Consider the following 20,203-nt stretch of genomic DNA (forward strand, 5'->3'; position numbering starts at 1 on the left):
AGTCTGACTTTTCCACTATTAGTTCCTTTGGAAAAAGTGAGACCAAGATCAAAAGTGAGCTGTTTAAGTTTTCTGGCCCTCAGACGATGAGGAACCACAGCAAAATCCTAAATATTAATTTAAAATTACAAATAACGGTTGGATTACAGTATTCCCTTCTAGCTATCACACTGTGGTAACATCTCACCTCTCCTCTTCTTCTTTCCTCAGCCTCTCCTCTTCCTCCAGTTTCTTCTGAAGCTCATACTGCCTCCTCTCTTCCTCTTCCATGGCAGCCATCTTGTGTCAAAACCTGCCTAAAATATCAATCCTCCTCTGTTTCTTCCTCTTCTGAAATAGGTATATTTATTTTCCTGCGATTTCACCTCAACATCTCCTCTGAACAAACCAAAGCAATTTAAAAATTATGAAATATGAAGGCTCTATATAACTAATCAAAATCATAATTCTCTATCTTACATATTTCATTGGAGTTTTGATTGCACAGATTAGATGCATTCACTTGGAAACAGTGAAGGCCTTGGGCTGTTAAATTATTGTGCATTAAATCAAAAAACAGAATTTCATTTAATTTCAGTGAATTTTTACTAACAATGATGACTCTGTAATTTACAAACATTTGTGTCAAAACCTCTCTAATCACTAAAATATCTTTAAAATACTCAAGGTACAATGTATTCATCTGTAACCTTCTCAGAATTTGTTGCACTCCAATTTGTATGTCCTAATTCAAGTTAAAGGTTATTCAAAGTATCTAATTTGCTTGACTTATCCTGATTCTGTCCACTCTACTAACCATGACGCCTCTTTTCCTCCTCTGCCTGTCTCCTCTTCATTTCCTCTAGTTTCCTCTGGTATTCTTCCTTTCTTCTTCTTTCCTTCTCCTCCTCAAGTTTCTGCCTCCTTAATCTCTCTTCTTCTTTTCTCTCTTCATCATCTCTCTCGGCATCTGCCTGCTCACGTTTAAGTCTGGAAAACATTACAACCAAAGAGAGATAACTTCAAATTTTCAATTCCCAAGACACACCTTTGAGAATTTCATATGAAAAATTCAAAATGTATAAGGCCAACTTTAAATAATATTTGTTTGCCCTCTCACAATTCAGGATGAAAAATTTGGATAGGTAGGTAGATGGGATTTTTTTCAGAGAAAATTGTTGCTGAATTTTGAAAATCTATTTTCTGGAATGCATAAAAAGATAATTGTTTTCTGGATGTTTATAAAAGTTTTTTTTGTGAGTTGGGCCATAATATTTAGCCATTAGTCAGGAGAGGGCAACCAAACAAATTTTCAAAGTACATGTACAGTGTTGTATAACACAAATTATAAATGGCTGACCTTCGTTGCTCCTCCTGTCTCTTGCGTTCCTCCTCTAGCTCGGCTTTAAGCTGCTGTTGTCTCTCGAATTCTTCCTTTTCTCTCCTCAGCTGATCCTCCCTTTCACGTCTGCGTTTTTCTACTTCCTGTCGTCGTTTTTCCGCCTGAGCAGCCCGCTTGGCGGCCCTGGCCTCTCTGTTGGAAATCATGCGCAATCTGGCCGCTTCGTCCTAAGTGAATGGAAATGGAGATGCAATTTTAGACAAAGTATTCCAAGCCATGCTTCAATTAAAAAATGCAGTAAACATATTAAGCATATAGATGTTCCAATATGTCTTTTTAAAGTTGATTTTATTCATTAAAAAAAAAAAAACCAAATGGTATTCTGATCAATAATTCAAAAGTCACCAATTTCAGTTAATGATTTACTGGCACATTTCTAACTGCTGTTAAATCATGTATCAAAGTGATGACAAAACACACTGTGTCTTGTTTATTACCTCACCTCTGAACATGTTTGTTCTTCAAGGTTGCATGTGACATGCGTGTTTGTGTGTGTGTTTTGGAGGGGGCTTTCATGCTTAAGGATTAATTTCTCTCTTTTGAAATTATGATATACAAAGAAAAATAACTTCTGGAAATCTTTCTTTTTGATATTTGTGTGCATTTTATGTTTTGATTCCCAGAAATAAGTTCAGGAGGAGAGGAGGGGGGATTAATTCCATGGAGTCTTACGGTATATATCCACAAGACAAATCCCCCCCCCTCCCAATAATTTTTTTGAAAGCATATTTACCTGGATTATTTATTTGCAATTGTGATTGTGAAATAGTTTTAGTTAGAAAATCACTTTTTCAAATCTATGATCACAATATATTACCTTAGGTCCTCCCTGATATTAAAAATTACCATCAAAAAATAATATCTAATGCAAAACTTACATCACAAAACATTTTTTTTCTTCAAAACATTGATTTTTAAAGCACAAGCAAAAATAGAGACACCTTAAGATTCTGAACATACAATTTAGTTTAAACATATTTTATTGAGAATATACAATTTAACATTCAAATTAAAATTCGTTATTACACAGATCTTTCATAACATTTACAAGCTAGAAGAATTGCAGAATGCTAGGTTGTAGCAACTGAAATATGTGCATTTGTACAGAGAGTTTGTACAATTTCTGTGCAGGACATATTTAAAAAATTGTCACCTAGTGTGATTAATGATCTTTTTAGATAAAGTGTGCAATACAAAAACTTAAGTAAGTGACAAGAGATTTATTTGTATTTTCCTACATTCATAAAAATTTTATCTTTGTCATAAGAAATATTTTTTCTTTTAGCACATTTGATCACTTAAAATAACTAAATGATTTCCTTAATTTGTTATAATTTTTAGATATATAGATATCTTTCATGCAGTTTGTCAGTCTTGGTGTTAATGTTGATCATAGTACATACTTAAAATTGACACGACATGCATAGCAAACATACATTAAAGTCAAGACATATTGCATACACTTTGATCCATCCTACATATACTATTGTCATATGACATGCTTTTAGTTGGTTTGAAAAGTAACTAAGTCCATTGACATGCATTTGATTTTAACTTAAACAAATCACATGATAACACTTTTTACTGATCACATGACATGCTTTTTCACTGGTCACATGACATGCAATTAAATGACCCTGGTTGACATAGAATTCACACCGTGGTGATATTTGGTGGTAGTAGGGCAGTAAGGGATATAACTGAGATGCACGTTTCATGCTAAAACTTCTTTTTAAAATATGATATAGAATAAAATTAATAAAAATTAAAAAGATAAAAAAGCAATTTCTATGCAAATTAAACAAAAATACCTTTGTCTTCTTGACAATTTGCTTTAAGCACAAAAAATTCAATTACCAGCTAGTATATATCTACTGCAGTTTTTCATTTTCAAAAGTAACATTTAGAAAAAAAATCTCGATTTTATCAATAATAAGAAAAAGAATTGATAATTCATCACTTATAGAAATTATTCAATACACGTTCCCATACATTTATTTATGCTTTTGAAATAATATGTGAACAGATCTGCTCTTTGACTACCACCAATGTTAAGATCACGTGCAGTTACAATAGTTAAGTTTACCTTCTTCACCAATTTCTTTAAGGTGGGAATTAGAGGAAAAAAAGAGAATATTAAACATGTAATGGATATCAACCAAACAAATGGATATAAATACACAAACATCATTCCAAAAAATCCAAACATACAAAGGAACAATCAATCAGTCATACATGTTCAGAAAATTGAATAGAACACAGATTTATACATGATAAATTAATTAACTAATTGTAAAAGTGTACATTTTCATCTTCTCAAAGTAAATTTTCAAAGGATAGAAGTTAAGATGAGAATTTATTGGTAAGGAGAATGTGCAAAATAAAGCAACAAGTAGGCAAAGAATCTGGTTTTGATTACTTGTCTTCATTATTGATCAGTCATAATTGTTAATTTTAATTCTTGATTGAGCTGTAAACCAATACAGTATTTTTCCTCAGATAAGAAAGGAATCTATTAATTTGGAGGTATCTAAATGAATGCTGGATCTAATTTAGCATGGTTATGCCTGGAATATTTTGACAAATAATAATGCTAAAATTTAGGAATAGGAATATCATTATTTGTTTAAATAAGTAACACTTTTATAGCAAACCAAATTCACACTGTTAAGGATTTTACTGTAGGTAATAGTTATTCAGTAGTTTATTGCAGGAAAAGCCAAAATATAGAGGCTGACTGCAAGATAAATAGATTTGTTGAAAAAAAAAAAAAATCGGTGTTAACTCAGTTTCAGGTACCTTTTATGAGAATATTACATTAAAATTTTAATGATTATTAATCATGAAAAATATATATATCATGAAATGTGTTTATTATGATTGTTTCACTGTTAATGAGTTCTGTTTTTGATTGGGAATCTCCTATAATTGAAGACTAGTTAAGAAGACATGAAGGGTGCAGATATTGACATTGTTGTGACAGAGTTATCAAGCATTCGTTACCTGTTTAGATGCCTTCAAGTTCAAATGAAAAATAAACCTTATATTTGCACCTCATAATATGTGAAAAGATAATTTACTAAATTTATCCTTTTCTGACAAATGTAAAATCTGATTCAAACAAAGAACTTCACTTGCTCATTGTCATTGAATATGACATTGATACATAATTCATATGGAATTCATCTACTAAATATTGTAGAATTACCAAGATTTTTATGTATTCTATTTTTCTAAGATTGTCTAAAATAAAATCATCCATTACCAATTCACCAAAATCTACCCATCACCAATATTAAATTTCCAAAACTGACAACATTTAAGGTGACTATGTACATGTACAAGGGAAGATAACTTACATCCTCATCCTCTATGGGTTCCTCTTCCTCTGTTTCTGGCTCCTCCTCCACAGACGGGATTGAGGGGGCCTTGGGAGGGGGTGGACTGGGTGAGGGGGAATCCCTGACAATGTGGAACTCAAAGCTTTCCTCACTCTTCAAGTCTGACACAGACTCCTACAAGGTATGATTAAAATCATCATTTTTTTCTTTCTTTTATTGATTTTGTAGGAAACTCTTGGAAGAAGTCTTGCTTGTTATTAAATAAACCAATGTTTTCCCCATTTTGCATTTGTATCGCTTTTAGAAAAAAAAATAGTCTGTGTAAACACAAGCATAGTTTTAATCTATTAGTTGTGAAAAAGTGAGAAAATCTCACTTTTAATGAATAGTGAAGTTTATGACATCATTAATTCAAAATGATCTATGTATATTAGACTTAAAGAAATCTTTGACATTTTTGTGGTCTTTCCAGTGAACTGAACGTGACCATGAAATTGTATGAAAAGAAAGTGGTACATTAATATGAATGTCTTAATGTCATCTCTATAAAAAAGGGCACTGCAAAATGATTACAGTGAAACATAGATGTCACTGAAAAAGAATAGGTTCATTAGTCAACAAGTGACCTGTGATGTATCACTCTTTATACCTTTGATTTGACTTTCTTAAGGTTAACATTTATGCTGGAAGCAATAGATTTTCTCTGCAAAACAATATACCCACCACTGTAATGGATCTTTACATTTTACTTTAAATTTCTCAAGCACATTTTTAAATTATATCAAACAAAGCTAAGGACATTCTGAACTTCTGGAATATGGCAAAAGTTACTTTATCAATAGAACTCTGTTTTGTAGTTCCTAAGGAAGTTAATACGGAAACATGACAATTTTCTTATTTATTAAGGTATCTGTTATACCAGTATTTACTGTAAACCAGTTACACTGTATCTGACTCTTACTCTGTCAGTCTCCGGATCTGAGGGTGGCTCCTCCTTTGGTGGGGGTGGTGTGGGAGGTTTCGGTGTGGGTGGTTTAGGTTCAGGTTCTGGTTGCACTGGTTCTGGCTCGGCTGGTTTTGGTTCGGGCGATTCCTCCTTCTTTTTGGCCTTGGCTTTACCTTTGGCCTTCGGTTTAGCCTCCTTGCTGACTGCAGGCTTTTTTGTTGGGGAAGGAACCTTTTTTTTGGTCTTGCCACCTTTAAAAGTTGATAAATAGTCAGTTATTAACAATTTGTGGCTTATTTCAAGCTTACTGAATGAAATGTTAGAGTTACAACTGTTTTTATTAAAGAATATTTAAGAAACATTTTTTAATGGAAAAATTTAAGTGCATGTAACATTTGCAATTTTTAGGTAAAAAATAAAATCATTCATAGTATATTTCAAAAGGACAATTATTTAAGATAATTTGCAGAGAAAGATGCAAAAAATGCATATATGCAATAAATAATAAAGAACAATTTTCTGTAAAACAAAATGGTAACACATGTAAGCAGAACAGACAGGAAAGAGTTGAAAATAAGAGAATGCACTGGAGTACATATAAAGGTCATTAATTTATAAGATGTCATCTGATACAAAAGAAAGGGTAAAAGTAAATTCAAACAACAGGACCAAAGAAAAGAAGTTATTAAATAAATACATGTATTATTAATTGAAACAAAGGGTGGAAAAAGATCAAAACACAGTGCTTAAGGAATATTCTGTTGTGTATAAATATACAAAGTCAGAGGGCTATATATTATTTCAATAAAGTAAAAGAAATCAAATTCATTTTTTGCAGTAAAGTATATATACAAGAGGCTGAGTAAAAAAATTTAGTAGGAATGGCAATTTTCTCCTGGTTTAGAACCAACTTATTGGTCAAACTGAACTTATTTCTTGTATGGTCTATGTTGATTATGGCCAACTTCTATGGTCTGAGAATTTTTTTGTGTGTCTTTTAAAAAAAAAAATGATATAACACATGTAGCCCTTTAATTTATCAATCAATGAATACATTTACATTGACTTCACATAAACGTAAATTCACATCACACTCTATGCTTTTAACATATGCTTTTTATTGAAGTTGAGGTATCTATGAATTGACTTCATTTAATGGCTTATATCTGTACATTGTATATTAAATATGCTCTGTAAAACAGTTTTCAAGTATCACCCCTTACATGTACAAGGATTGCCATCCCTAAAATATAGGTAGTAAAAAAAAAATGTATACTGGTATATAGAGTATAAAGCAATACATGTAGTATCTAAAAATTCAAAAATCTCTAAATGCAAAATTAAAATATGGACGCTCTGAGCTGAGTCTCACCCTTGGGTTTTTCAGGCTTTCTAGCCTGATTATTATACAGATGTTTTAATTCATCTTTGTATTCAACTCTCCCTGTAACATAAAAAGATCTGGCTAATTACCACACTGATCTATGAATTAACTAGCCTCTCAACAAAACAGGCATCTTAGCAAAAGTTAACACACAAAAAATAGCCTTTTGTTTTACGTCATCTTTTGACTGAAGAATTTAATTGGGAAATGTTGCTGAGTGACACCTGCAAAAAATACAAAGAGAAACAAAGTATTAGCAGAGAACTGAGTTTGTTAAATCAGTTTGTTAGAGAGTCACTTGGTGGGGTGTTACATCCAGTAAACTGTGGGGTGGTTCAGTTATAGAGGGAACAATTTACCCTTCACATCTTTTTGGGTTGGCTGTTTGCCCATAAGATTTTTTATCTCATTCTGGAAATCCTGCTGGATTTGAGCTAAAAGAGAATTTACAAAATTCAAATAAGCATTAAAATTATTTCTATTGTTGTAGGCACTGAACCTGAAAGCAAAACTATTATTAGTGATTAAAGCTGCAAAGAGTGTTTGAATGGGAAAAAAACCTGTCCAAACTCCAAAAAGTGAATCAAATTGTGTATGTGTGAATTTTCTTCAAAAACTTAAAATTCTTCCTTATTCTAAACTTTTTAAAACTAGATGCATGTGACAAGTCCCTAACTGTTCAAAAGCTAAGTGTCTTGCTGTTTCAGTGACTGAGAATTCCTGTGTACAACCATTCCTGCTCTCACACTCAAATTGTGTAGTCATGTGACCTGCCTGGTGTTGATTTCTCACCCATTTCCTCCGATTTAACTGACGTCGCAGTTTTAGTACCAGTGGTACTGCTCTTGGCCGTACTTGCAGATTTGATGCTTTTTTGCTCAACCACAAGTTTTTTTGGTTCTTCCTCAACTGATTTTTTTCCTTCAAGTATCAGAAAGATCCCATCATTCTTAGTGAACTTTTGATACAGATATTTAGAAAATACTCAGAACTCAGTTTTTCTTTAAATCTTTAAACGTTATTGACCAGTTCCAGTGACTTTTTGACTGCAAAGCAAACAAATAGCACAAGTGTTCCTCAAAACCAGCCACTCTAAGATGTGCATTATCCCCTATCTAGTTCTACAAGTACTCTGCTCCAATATCACCCCATGAATATAGCAAGACTGTTTAAAAGTATACACCTATATTCCCCTTAGGAATGCACAGGGTTCACCTCAAATATTTTACAATATGCATCAACTCCATCCAGAAAAATCATACTCTGTGAGTGCTAGGTACCTTATGACCCTTTTTGATAATTGAAATAAGTTGTTCTCACTTAAACTTTCTAGCATTGGTAATGAGGGTTTTAAAATGGAGGAGTTATCTCCCTTATTGTCTGGATTTGGGTCAAGTTCTTGTCTTTTCTTTGATGTTATCACCATGAATTCTAGGAAATTATTTAAAAAAATGTTCAATTTTACTGCATGTGCAAAAAATAATTATCATTATGTTATTGTGAATCAATATTAAAGTGATCAAGAAAGTGGCCCTTTATATTTATGGTCTTTATACACAGTGAAGTGAATATACTCTAATGAATATTATCCATAAAAAAATTTCTTGTGTGCACCTTAAATATATATGTTATTCTTTTTAGAATTATGTGATTAAATGCAGACAGATTTGGTCTGTTTGTGATATCAGTGCACATCACACGCTCTCACCAGCACTTTTGGGAGGGGAAGGTAAGGGAGGCGACTCTTTGACAGGACTGGCTTTCTTAACCCCTATAGCAAGTACATGCAAACTTACACAGTAAGTACTTTTATAAATGTATCAATGAATTTACTAAAACACAACATAACTTGATCTTTCTATAAGTAAATCACATTTGTAAGATGTTATTATTTTAGAATGGGATAGAGGAATGCATAAGAAGAAACCCATAGCCAGTTTTTACGTCTCTTCTCTTATGCAAGAGAAGTGAGACCAACCTTTGGCTTCTAACAATGAGGAATGATGGAAGCTTATTCTGGAAAGTTGTACAATTCAGCAAGAAACATCAAAATCATAATTAGTCAATTAATTAATAATGGTATGTAAAATGCATGACATGAATCCTTCACCAGACAAGCATGATTTAGAACAAGAGACAATTAGACATGAAAATTAAATTAAAAATCTCCTATTGTACAGGGGAAAGTGGTTAAAATTCCTGCAATAAAAACAATTGTTTTTAGTCTACATGCTCATGACAATTTACAATACAGTATAATCATTGAAGCAGGGTTAAGCTTAGACCTAGACATGATGAATTTAATGGGTTAAGTGGCAGCGAGACGTTACATAGTGAAGGGTTAGTCCCAATCTTCTCTCACCCATTGATGGCTCCTTGGGCGGGGCTTCAGGCTGACCGTACAGGGCCTTAATATCATCCTTTGTATCTACCTTGCCTGAGGAGTATTTACATCAAAATTGTGAATAAATGCATGTAAAAATAATGAGATGCTAGTTTAATAGTGATGAAATACTATACATGCATGTAATTATTACAACTTTTCCACAATACATGTACTGCAAATATAGGTCACAGACTATTTGATGCATTCATAAAAATAGCATTTATGGCAATTTTTCATATAATGAATATTTCAAGTTATTAAATACAAAATTCATTGGCAAAGAAGCTGTAAAACCTGTGTTTTAAGTTAATAGACTCAGGGCTCTCACACCACTTTTGGGGACTGGGGCCGGGGCCGTTCAAATTGGGAAAATTATCGTCATTTTGGGAAAAGTTGGATAACACAAATTCATTTTTAAAAAAAATCCTCAAATTTTGCTTTTCTAGCATTTTATCATCAATGCTAACTCTGGTTTGAATAAACAGTTAAACAGCACAAACATGGGTATGTAGGCTATTTATGAAAGTACATTATATATATCTTTGAGTGTTGATATTGTGGTTATATGTCTTACTGCGTGACAGTCGCTAGTCACACAATTTCCTCGATCACATAGGCAACTTTGCTTACCAATACAGCGCGAGACTGAACATGCCGAAGCGCGGGTATGTTTTAGGTGCAGCTTACTAATGTTTAAATGAAATGTCTATTTTTGAAACCAAAATGCTGGTTTTTGTCAAAACTACATAACAAGATACTCTGCACTCATAGTTGTATACCAGTTTACGAATGCATTTGGCGCGAACTAATAAAATAGTAGTACAGTTTCACTTTCATTTGCAAATGTGTTTTGTTTGGGTTTTTTTTTTTTGCGATTAGGTTTGATGGACTTTTATTTTTTAATTAATATTTAACTCTGGATGGAAATTGGGAAATTTACACCTTTCTTTTGGGAAAAAAGGTACCTTTTTTATGATGAACGGCCCCAATTTTAATCGAGATATACAAAAATGTACTAAATAAACTAAACATTTTATGACTGTACATATGATATAATTAAATAAACATTTTACCTAAGTAAGAATGAAAAAATAATATATTTAACAACTTTATGGGTTAAAATTTTTAACTTTATCAACAGAATTATGATGTTGACTTATCATTACCATACTTAATTAATCATCTTCTTGGGTGCCCCGGAGGATGCATGAGGTCAATTATTATTATACATTTCAATAAATTCATTTTCTATAGACCTAATCATTAACTTTTCCTTGTTAAATATACTGAATGAGAAATTGAATGACATAATAACGTTTTTTTAAAAAAAATTATAACTTACCCACAACAAATTCCTCCTTCTTCTTGACTGGAGATGTGGACTTCTCTGTTGACACCTTACTCTTTTTACCATCTGACTCGGTCTTCCCACTCTTCATGCTCTGCTTGTCAGACTTCTGAATGTATCAAAAAACTTTATTCATCCACTCAAAAGACAATTGTTTACAATATCTTAGGAGAAAAAAATTTTATCCACCCCGTAAATATTTGTAAGGGATTGTTTTTTGTCTATGTGACCTCATCCCAACACTACAAACCTGTTCTGCCTCCTTAACAGCTTTCTGAAACTCATCCTCAATTTCTTCTTCATCCTTGAATGACACGTGGGACTTTCGTTCTGAGGTATCATCGGGAAACGGCTCCTCCTCTACAATAGATTCCCCGAGAGTTGAGGGGGGCTGGGACTTGGTTTTACTGCCCTTCTCTGAGGGGCTTTTCTCAGATTCGGCCTTTACCAAGTCTTTGTCCCCAGAATAGTGAATGACAGCCAGTTCCCCTATATCAGCGTTAGATTGCCGATCCACAGGAATGCTAGTAGAAGGAGCCTTCTGCCCGTCTGCAAAGCAACAGGGTTAAGCAGTGTTACCAAGCAACCGCAACACCCAAGCGGATACCATCACCAGGTTAAAAGCTTGCTATATATATATTACACTATAATTACACAAAAGACTATTATCTAGCTTCACTAGCAGACAGTATTACAACATTGAATTTTATTCATGAATTTTGAATCAGTTGAAATGATGGCTTGTTAACTAAAAGATGTTCAAATTGTACCATATACCAGAGTTATTATAAGTACTAGCAGTTTATTTCCTAATAGAAAGGTTATCCTAATGTTAGCCAAGTTATAACTATAGTGTGCAACAAATATCAAGGTTTTGAAAGTACTGTACATCAAAGGAAAAGTTTGTTATCAATATCTATACCTATGTATATTGATGAATAGCAATGTGAGGATATTTATACAAAATTTAACTTTTTAAAGAATTGAAATTATACTTGTTTATAATAAGCTTTAGTAAATTGAAAGTATTTGATGTTGATTTTTTGTTGTTATAGAATTATCATAAAAACGCCCCACTTTTATTTTTTTATTAAAATTTTCCATGACATCTGCAGCAGATACCTAGACACTAGCTTACTTTTAGCCACTGGTACATAGATATGACCTTCCTTGACTCCGCCCATTGCCATGGAGACCTGACTTTTGGTGCGGATGAGACTTTTTCCGTCGTCGTCCTGTACGATCTCTAAGTCCTCGGCAGCCACATCCTCCTTGGCCAGTGTGTCTATCAGTTCTGGACTGACCTCTGTATCGGCCGGAACATTTTCACCACTAGCACTGGACACTACAGGAACAAACCGAGAAAATTACAGTGTATAAAAGAACATGTGGTCTGTTCAATGAGAATGAAGGTTTGTAACAATATTAAGCTGTCAAATCTAATAAATCTAGACATTTGAGTTTTCGAAACAAATCATAGAGCTTGTGAAGTGCCTGGAGTACTGAAAAAAATTAAATATACGAGATATAAATGTTAATTTTGTTCCTAACAGATTTTGTCCAGAGGGTGAAGCCTCCAGATTATTGGCTCGACTGTATTTATACTCCAATACTCTTCAGCCATCTTTCCTCTCCTCGCTTACATTTTGTGTTTCAGATACTGTAAACCAACTTTTATTCGCGACAACTTTATTTCGCGATTTACCGTGATAAACTAGTTAGCGACGATTAATTTTGCGATCAAGCCTTTTGGATCTGTTGTTTATAGACACATACACATTAAGGACGGTTCGCGGCGAGAGATATTCCCAATGACGGGGCTCTCGCGAACTTCGCGAAAATTTCTCACAGCGAATAAAAATTAGTTTACAGTATCTTACACACAGTCAATTTACCACAGCATCTGTTCTGTTTTGTCACTGAGATAGATACTTACTGGCTGTCTTGAGGTTGGCCTTGATCAGTTCCTTGTATTCTCCTGCTGTGGGTCCTGCACTCTTTCTCTTCTCCTGTCCTGCCATTATCTCTTGTACAATGGACTACAAACAAATAAGCATTTAGCATTATATTTCTCAGGATTGTAGTGTCCACATTACCCATCATTTAATTATCAAATATCTCAGGTGTTATTAATTGCACTGATTTTTTTAGAGTACAAATTTCAAGGCCATACAAATATTTTTTTAGGTTATAAGCATGTAATGAATTTAGTTTGAGATCAACACATTATTTCACATTAGTAAAAATTAAATGTATTTTTTTCTGTTAGTTTAGTAATTAATTTATTTTACAGTTCTTTCTTTTACACACAAACTGAAGCATTCATCTTATTTGTTACATACAAATATATAAAGATAAACAAATATATATGTAAGAATATATCATTAAAGAATATTTAAAATATAAATTAGAAAATATTACCATGTGGATAATTCTGATTTGTAAATATGAATAGATTTTAAAGAAATGTGCATAAAAATAAGAAAATTTTATTAAGTAACTTGGTAAAAAATTGAAAAAGAAAATAAATTAAACAACTTCAATCCAAAATACCATGTGCCAACTATTTTTACCAGTAATAACTGCCATATTATTGAGAAACACTTATTTTTACAGGTACATGTACTGCATTGTTAGATACCAACTTTTACTCATCACTGGGTGATGAGAAAAAGATGAGACCGCCATAAGGTATCAAACAATGAAAGTACTGTGTTACTTACGATAATGTAAACAAAGACAAAATTTCAGAAATAATTTTTTAACCCAGACAAACCTAACATAAATAGATTCTACCAGTGAACCAGTGTGTAAATACCTTGTCCTGAACCGAGTGACTTCTAGAAATATCTCGTGGGGGGTGGGTGTCCATCCAGAGCTTAGCCGCCCGCTAGAAGAGGTCAGAGGTTAGTTTGCATATCATGCATATTCAGAGGAAAATATTTGGCAGTGTCAGAGGCATTTGAATCAGATTTGAAGCAAGTTTAAAACCAGAGATGAGATATAGAACAAAACAGTTAATAGAGCTGACAAAAAGCATATATCAGAACTCGAAGCATTTTGTAAATGCAAAATAAAATTTCAATCTCATAAATAATCCAACAGTTTCTTAGCTATTCTTCAATATACTGATGACTTTAATGCAAATCTTTTCAATATTTACATTTACTGAATTAACTCAATGAATTTTTTAAAGGTTATTGATAATAAATTCAATATTTTTACATTATAGATTAAAAGTAACATTTTAACTTTGAAGCTCAAAGTAAAGTTCACAACATGAACACTGTGCATCATTGCCCTCCATAGAATCTTAGCAGTGACTTCTCTCCCCTTACCCTAACATCATCCTCAAGGTCTTTTCCAGATGTACTGCGACTGAGCACGCTCGAAGCAATCTGCTGGGCATGATTTGCCAAGGCATCCACAATCTCCTTTTCTGAAACTTTGGATCTTGCAGAATCTGTCAAAATTTCATGATTACATGAGTTAAAACTTTTAAGAAAATAAAATTTTACAGTCATTATTGAAAATATGCATGATCATCATACCATGAAATATTATTGATATTCAGAAAATTATGGTATAATACACAGTTTCAAATACCGTATAATCCCTATTAACCGCCCCGGGCGCTTAGAAAATTGCAAAAAGGGGGGTTATTTTGGTATTCTCTTTATGATATTTAAAGTCATATTTTAACTTCAAAAAATCTTTTGAAAAAAACATAAATACAAGGAACCACTAAAATAATGTCTGACTTTATTTTCAGTGAAGATAATCCACCCAAATTATGCTACATTATTCATTTTCCACAGAAAAATTGGTTAATAGACAAGTTTCATTTTCACTTTCTTCAAATTTTTGATACGATTCTAGATGGTTTGAATTACTGTACAGGGGGGCCTTATTTCCTGACAATTAAAAAAGACCTAAGGGGGCGCTTATAGGGACAGGGGCGGTTAATAGGTATTATACGGTATATCATTTAAAATAAAATATATATCAACCTGTTTTGATTATTCTAAATATTTTAACACATTATTATATGATTAAACAAGAAAAAAATTTAAATGAAATAGAACAAAATAAACAATTAGTTTCAATGTGAATGTGAACAACACCATCTAAAACAGCAAACACATGCAGTGATTTTCACCTAGTCAATAAAAAATAATTATAATGTGACATCATTCTAAGATTTACATCTTGTGTTCTTAAATATCTAAGAAATCATAATATTCGATATCTTAACTACATTTAAATCTAAATCATTCTAACCTGAAAATTAAAAAAAAACATTAATTATATTAATAGATTACCGGTAAGTGAAAAAGTGAGAAATGAGTAAACATTGAAAATTGGTTAATATTGAAGTGAAAGGGAAGTTGTTGGGAGGAGTCTAAAATCAGAAAATCATAACGTAGGTGAACTTCTTGTGAGGATCCAAAACTTTTGTGAGGGGGATCAAAAAACTGACTGTTAAAAAAAAAATTTGAGTCTCTACAACTCTAACTGGTGATCTCAGTTGTGGATTAAGTTGTAATAAAATGTTAAGGAATGCCTGCCAGGCCTGTTATACCTGAACGGAGGGTTGCAGTGTCTTCTGATTGTTTGGGAGATTCGGGTTTGGAAATGGGTTGTTCAACAGAGGGAGATGAAGGACCGGGAGGAATTCCCTGGCCCTCCACCGCTAACACAGACTCTTCATCACCTGTTATGGTCGACTTCTTCTCGGAAGCCACCTCCAAAATTTCACTTTCCGATGGACCCTCAAACAAGATTTCCTCCTGATTGAGTGACTGTTTGGACATACTTCTGAGGATGGACTCCCTGGAGGTGAGACGTGACTTCACAGACCCCCTTCTCTCCTCGCTGACACTGGGAGCCCTAGATTTACCCCCTTCCTCACTCTGCTCATCCTCCTTACTCTTCAGAGCCACCTTATTCTTTAAATCCTCCAAAGACAACTGTAAATCCTTGGACAGATCCACACTGGCTGCTCTATTAAGACTCTTATCAGCCTCAATCAACATACCCCGACTTTTACCTCCAAGATCCAAACTGTACCTCCTGCGATTTCTGCTATTAATGATCGTTCTGGTGTACAGATCCACACTGGGAGCCCGGGACTTTGGCAGACTCCCACTCACAGACTTATTCATCTCTGGGTCAACAGTGGAGGACTTGGACATAACAGAGCCCTTCCTGCTGGGGGACTTCCTTGACTCCTCACTTGTCCTCGACTTGAGGGTCCCTTCCATTCCATTCTCCTCCTCATCTTTCTCGGATATCTGCTCAGGAGATTCTCGTTCTGACTCCTCAATAACCGTGTCCTCTTGAGGACCCATGGGCGTGTCTAGGATGCTGGTGATCCTGCCTCCGGGGGTCACAGACTGTGTGAAGGGGGTCTGGAGGGAGCTGATGCCGTCCGTCATGGGGCCGCCAGAACTGGCGTTAACATTGTTGGAATCTTCAGTGGTGTCCACATCTTGAGTATTTTGTCGGTCTATTGGTTCTGTTTTCTCAGTTGCTCGACTTAGAATGGTTAAATCTTTTAAGAATTGAACTGAAATAAAGTATATGAAGTGAGGATTCTGTCATTTAAGGAGTATACAAGTATTTTGGATATGTTTCTATGAGAAGGATACATTGAGCCATTACCTAGAATTAATGCAATATAGAGTCTAATTCATAGCTATATGATAGATTATAGAATTGATAGCAAGTTTAAGCAATGAACCAATACACAAGATTCATAAGTTTATAATAGTACAGCATTCCAACAATCTTTAAAATGACAACTCACCAACTGATTGTCAGTTCAATATTATAAATAAATGTATAAGAGAAAGAAATACAGAAATGGTTAGAAGGTGCAAACTAGATTTTACTCATAAGCTGAGTAAAGAGTGATTGAGAAAAGTGTAAAAGAAATTAAGGAAAAGTAAAGAAATTTTCAAAATACACAAAGAGAATGTGCAAAATAGATATCTCAAAGAATGAGCAAAGAGTGATTAAGAAAAGTCCAAAGAATTTGGTTACTGAAGAGAATTTAGTTACTGTAGAATACCAGGCAAGACTTTCTGAGTAAAGATGTGCTAGAACTGAAGAGAAATCGGTGCCATTCTATTGTTTGGCAGGCCACCCTAGGGTTAGCCATTCCACAGAGTGGCTAGCCACCCCAGGGTTATACCCTCTACCTTCTAGGTTGGGAAGACTCTGTAAGCTACTGGTTTTTCGGAGGTCATTTAATTCGGGGTCCTGGTCTCGGGGGGCATAACTCCAGGAACTGATGGAGAGGGTAGCGTCTATGTCCCCGCTGGTGTAGTCTATCTCTACAGAGTCACAAAAATATCAACAATCAGGCAAACAAACAAAGGAATCAATCCAAATAAATAATTATAGGTACACACACTTAAAAAAAAAGAGCAACTTAATTTAATAAACAATTATCATGATAAAGCAACAAAAGTTTAAAATTTCTAGTTGAGATACATATTACAGATATTTTAAAATCATATCCTCATTTTGTATGAAATCAAGAAACACAATTGAATATACACTGTACATGGAAGAAAAAACTCTACTGAAATAGAATATGAAAAAAAGAATGTAGATATAGTCTATACAAAGCAATCAGTATACATGTACAGAAAGAAAACAAGTTTAGAGAAAAAATATTTAAATATGCTACAAAGCTAAAATTATATATGATGTCTAACCTTCATTACAAATAATATTAAAACAAACTTTTTTACTTCGTCATGCGGCAAATATCCACTAAAAATATGGTCTGCAAATAACTCTTTAAACAGCTTGGCATTTCAAGTCTAGTGCCTCCCCTCCCCCACTTTATGTGATTCCAGCTACCCTCATAGAACCCCAAATTTGCCTACCCCTTCTTGAACATATTCTTATCTTTTTTTGAATCTTTATACAAAGGAGATTTGTCCCTATCCAGTAAAAAGTACATTGCCTTAAGGTAGGAAAGGATTAAACTCAGAATATACATGTACTAGCACTGAAAGTTTGGAATATCTTTTCAATTTTTTTTCCCATAGCATAGCATGCTTATAGCATGCTTTTACTCTGTAAACCTGCATTATTTCAATAACTCAAGTCTCCAAACTAGAATCTATTTTCATTATAATTTAATCAACCACAGATTAAAGCTTTTCTATCTCAAATCAATTCTAGGAAATGAAGCAAAAATCAATCATCAAATCTCAGAGCAGAAAAATAAGAAACATTCATGCAGCATTCAAATCTTTCATGCAGCAAAGAAGATTATACACAAAGAGAAGATTTATATATATTTGTAGAGACGCTACATAAAAACTGCCAAGCACTGGCCATGCTATGAGACTACACTACCACTCACTGCTGAAATCAACGTGATGAGCCTGACGAGGAACGGACTCCGTCACGGAGAGGTTTGAAGGTGTCGCTATTTACGAGGATAAATCAATCACAATCGGAATAAAAATACAAAAACTTAGTAAAGTAATTGCTTAGATACTTGAAATATTCTAGATATATTTATTGATTTAACTTGAGTGGCATCAAGCACATTTGCTTAATTCTTCGAGGTGATTTCTAAAAAAAATAAAAATTCAACATTGAATTTTGGGTCAATATTAAAATTTACTGCATGTAAAACAAAGTACCTCGTTTGTTAGCAAAATTTTTCATCTGATCGCGTGCACCAGGTGGAAGTGTTCTGTGTTTTTTCCATTCATCTGGCTGGTCATCTACATCCGACTCGTCACTCATCAGATCTGAAATAATCAGGATCAGAATTACAGTCAAATGTTTATAACAAAGTGCCAGGGATGAACAGTTGTCTAGTTATAAGCTTAATTCATTACATTTGAAGACTAATTTTTGCAATAAATTAAAAAAAAAAAATGTAAATTTACTGAATATAAAATTGAAGCCTTATATACATACACCATTATCCACCTTCAATTTAAAATGACTTATGGAAACTTGAGTCACTTTTAATACAATACAAAAGCATTTGTTGTGAACACTTGATAAGGAGGAAAAATGAAAAGTTCATGAGATATCCAAATTTAAAAATACATTTCACTGAGATTACCTTTTCCAAAGACTTTGTTGGCATCATGAACCATGTCAATATCCCTAAGGTGTGGTTTGATTGTTCCTCCAACATTAATTATCTCCCCTTCTGGTCCCATGATAACACTTCCCTTCACAGAACCATCATCTATACTGCCAGCTATATCACAAACAAACAGGTGATAGAGCTTTATAACAAAAACAACAGAACAATGCAAAGCAAAATTTTGACATAAAAATTCAAAATACTAATTAAATTAAATTTTCAGTCACATATTAGTATGTTTAATCTGATAATAGCTGGAAACTACTTTTAAAATCTGGAAAAAAAGCTTCTGAAAGAAACTTTTACAATTCCTTATTTTCACTTTTTACATCAGGATTACACAAGTATAACCTCTCCTTTAGATAAATTAACATCTTCAGTAAATATTATATTACAAAGTTAGTTGATTTTACACCACTAACACAAATCATCACTGCAAATCACATACAAACTACTTGATCAAAAAATTTCTGCAGTTTATTAACAAATTAAATTTTGATTTAAATGATGTATATTTTTCCTGCCACCATTAATTCTAGGTATGTGTAGTTTATAAACTGTATTATTTTTTATGACCCTTTATCCCAATTGAGAGTCTGTAAAATTAATGCTTATTACTTTTTCCCAGTATCCTTTCAGTAACAATACCTTGATGTACAGAACTCCTACTTTCATTATCCCCACTATGTGCTGCTATCATTTCAATAAAACTGTCTTAATCAATAAATCTAATACCACAACACAAAAACAATAAAGAAAGAAGGAAAAAAAAACTAAAACTTAATTCGAAGTGTGTAAATAAACAAATTAAAGAAAATAATCAATTTTTTGTGTTCTACTCTCTAATCAAATCTACACTTGATCTCTAATCAAACTTTTACATTCCGTTTCCCAGAAGCTGCTCTGAATGCTACTTCTTCGTGAAGGCAGTGTTTGAGTAGAACTCTCATGCGACTGAGAACTCGAGGGTGTTTGATTGTAATTATGAAGCCTGCTTAACCTTTCTATTGTTTTACAAGCTATTTCCAGAGAACTAGTGTTTGTACTTGACAATTCATCGCTTTGTAGTTTATCCTGTGTTTGTGCTGAAATACCATTTTGATTACTCATTATAAAAATTAACATACATGTAAACACAATCATGAAATAAATTGCACAATCTGAAATAAATACTGTAGATTCCTTTTTTCAAACATCATTTCAAGAAACAAATCATAGATCTATAACAAAATACAAAAGTATAATGAATAGGTGGCTGGACAATGATTTAGAGTTTCATGTACAAA

General features: G+C 33.3%; 1 protein-coding gene across 1 annotated transcript in view; it reads right to left on the bottom strand.

The window, feature by feature from the left end:
• Positions 1–361: 361 nt before the first annotated feature.
• LOC134229018 (titin homolog) overlaps positions 362–20,203 on the bottom strand; it is a 43,817-nt gene continuing 23,975 nt past the window's right edge. Inside the window, exons 12-31 of the mRNA XM_062710729.1 lie at positions 18,891–19,031; positions 18,457–18,567; positions 18,171–18,236; positions 16,990–17,124; positions 15,369–16,355; positions 14,125–14,249; positions 13,605–13,676; positions 12,723–12,825; positions 11,925–12,131; positions 11,037–11,335; positions 10,781–10,895; positions 9,415–9,489; positions 7,041–7,112; positions 5,684–5,919; positions 4,741–4,896; positions 3,468–3,482; positions 3,193–3,213; positions 1,340–1,548; positions 797–969; positions 362–378 (exon numbers count right to left, since the gene is read on the bottom strand). Of these exons, the coding sequence (XP_062566713.1) occupies positions 362–378; positions 797–969; positions 1,340–1,548; positions 3,193–3,213; positions 3,468–3,482; positions 4,741–4,896; positions 5,684–5,919; positions 7,041–7,112; positions 9,415–9,489; positions 10,781–10,895; positions 11,037–11,335; positions 11,925–12,131; positions 12,723–12,825; positions 13,605–13,676; positions 14,125–14,249; positions 15,369–16,355; positions 16,990–17,124; positions 18,171–18,236; positions 18,457–18,567; positions 18,891–19,031 (3,335 nt within the window). The remainder of the gene's footprint in view (positions 379–796; positions 970–1,339; positions 1,549–3,192; positions 3,214–3,467; positions 3,483–4,740; positions 4,897–5,683; positions 5,920–7,040; positions 7,113–9,414; positions 9,490–10,780; positions 10,896–11,036; positions 11,336–11,924; positions 12,132–12,722; positions 12,826–13,604; positions 13,677–14,124; positions 14,250–15,368; positions 16,356–16,989; positions 17,125–18,170; positions 18,237–18,456; positions 18,568–18,890; positions 19,032–20,203) is intronic.

The sequence above is a fragment of the Saccostrea cucullata genome, unplaced genomic scaffold (assembly GCF_032062105.1).
Source record: "Saccostrea cucullata isolate Sc308-1 unplaced genomic scaffold, CSIRO_AGI_Scuc_v1 ctg253, whole genome shotgun sequence".
NCBI classification, from domain to species: domain Eukaryota; kingdom Metazoa; phylum Mollusca; class Bivalvia; order Ostreida; family Ostreidae; genus Saccostrea; species Saccostrea cuccullata.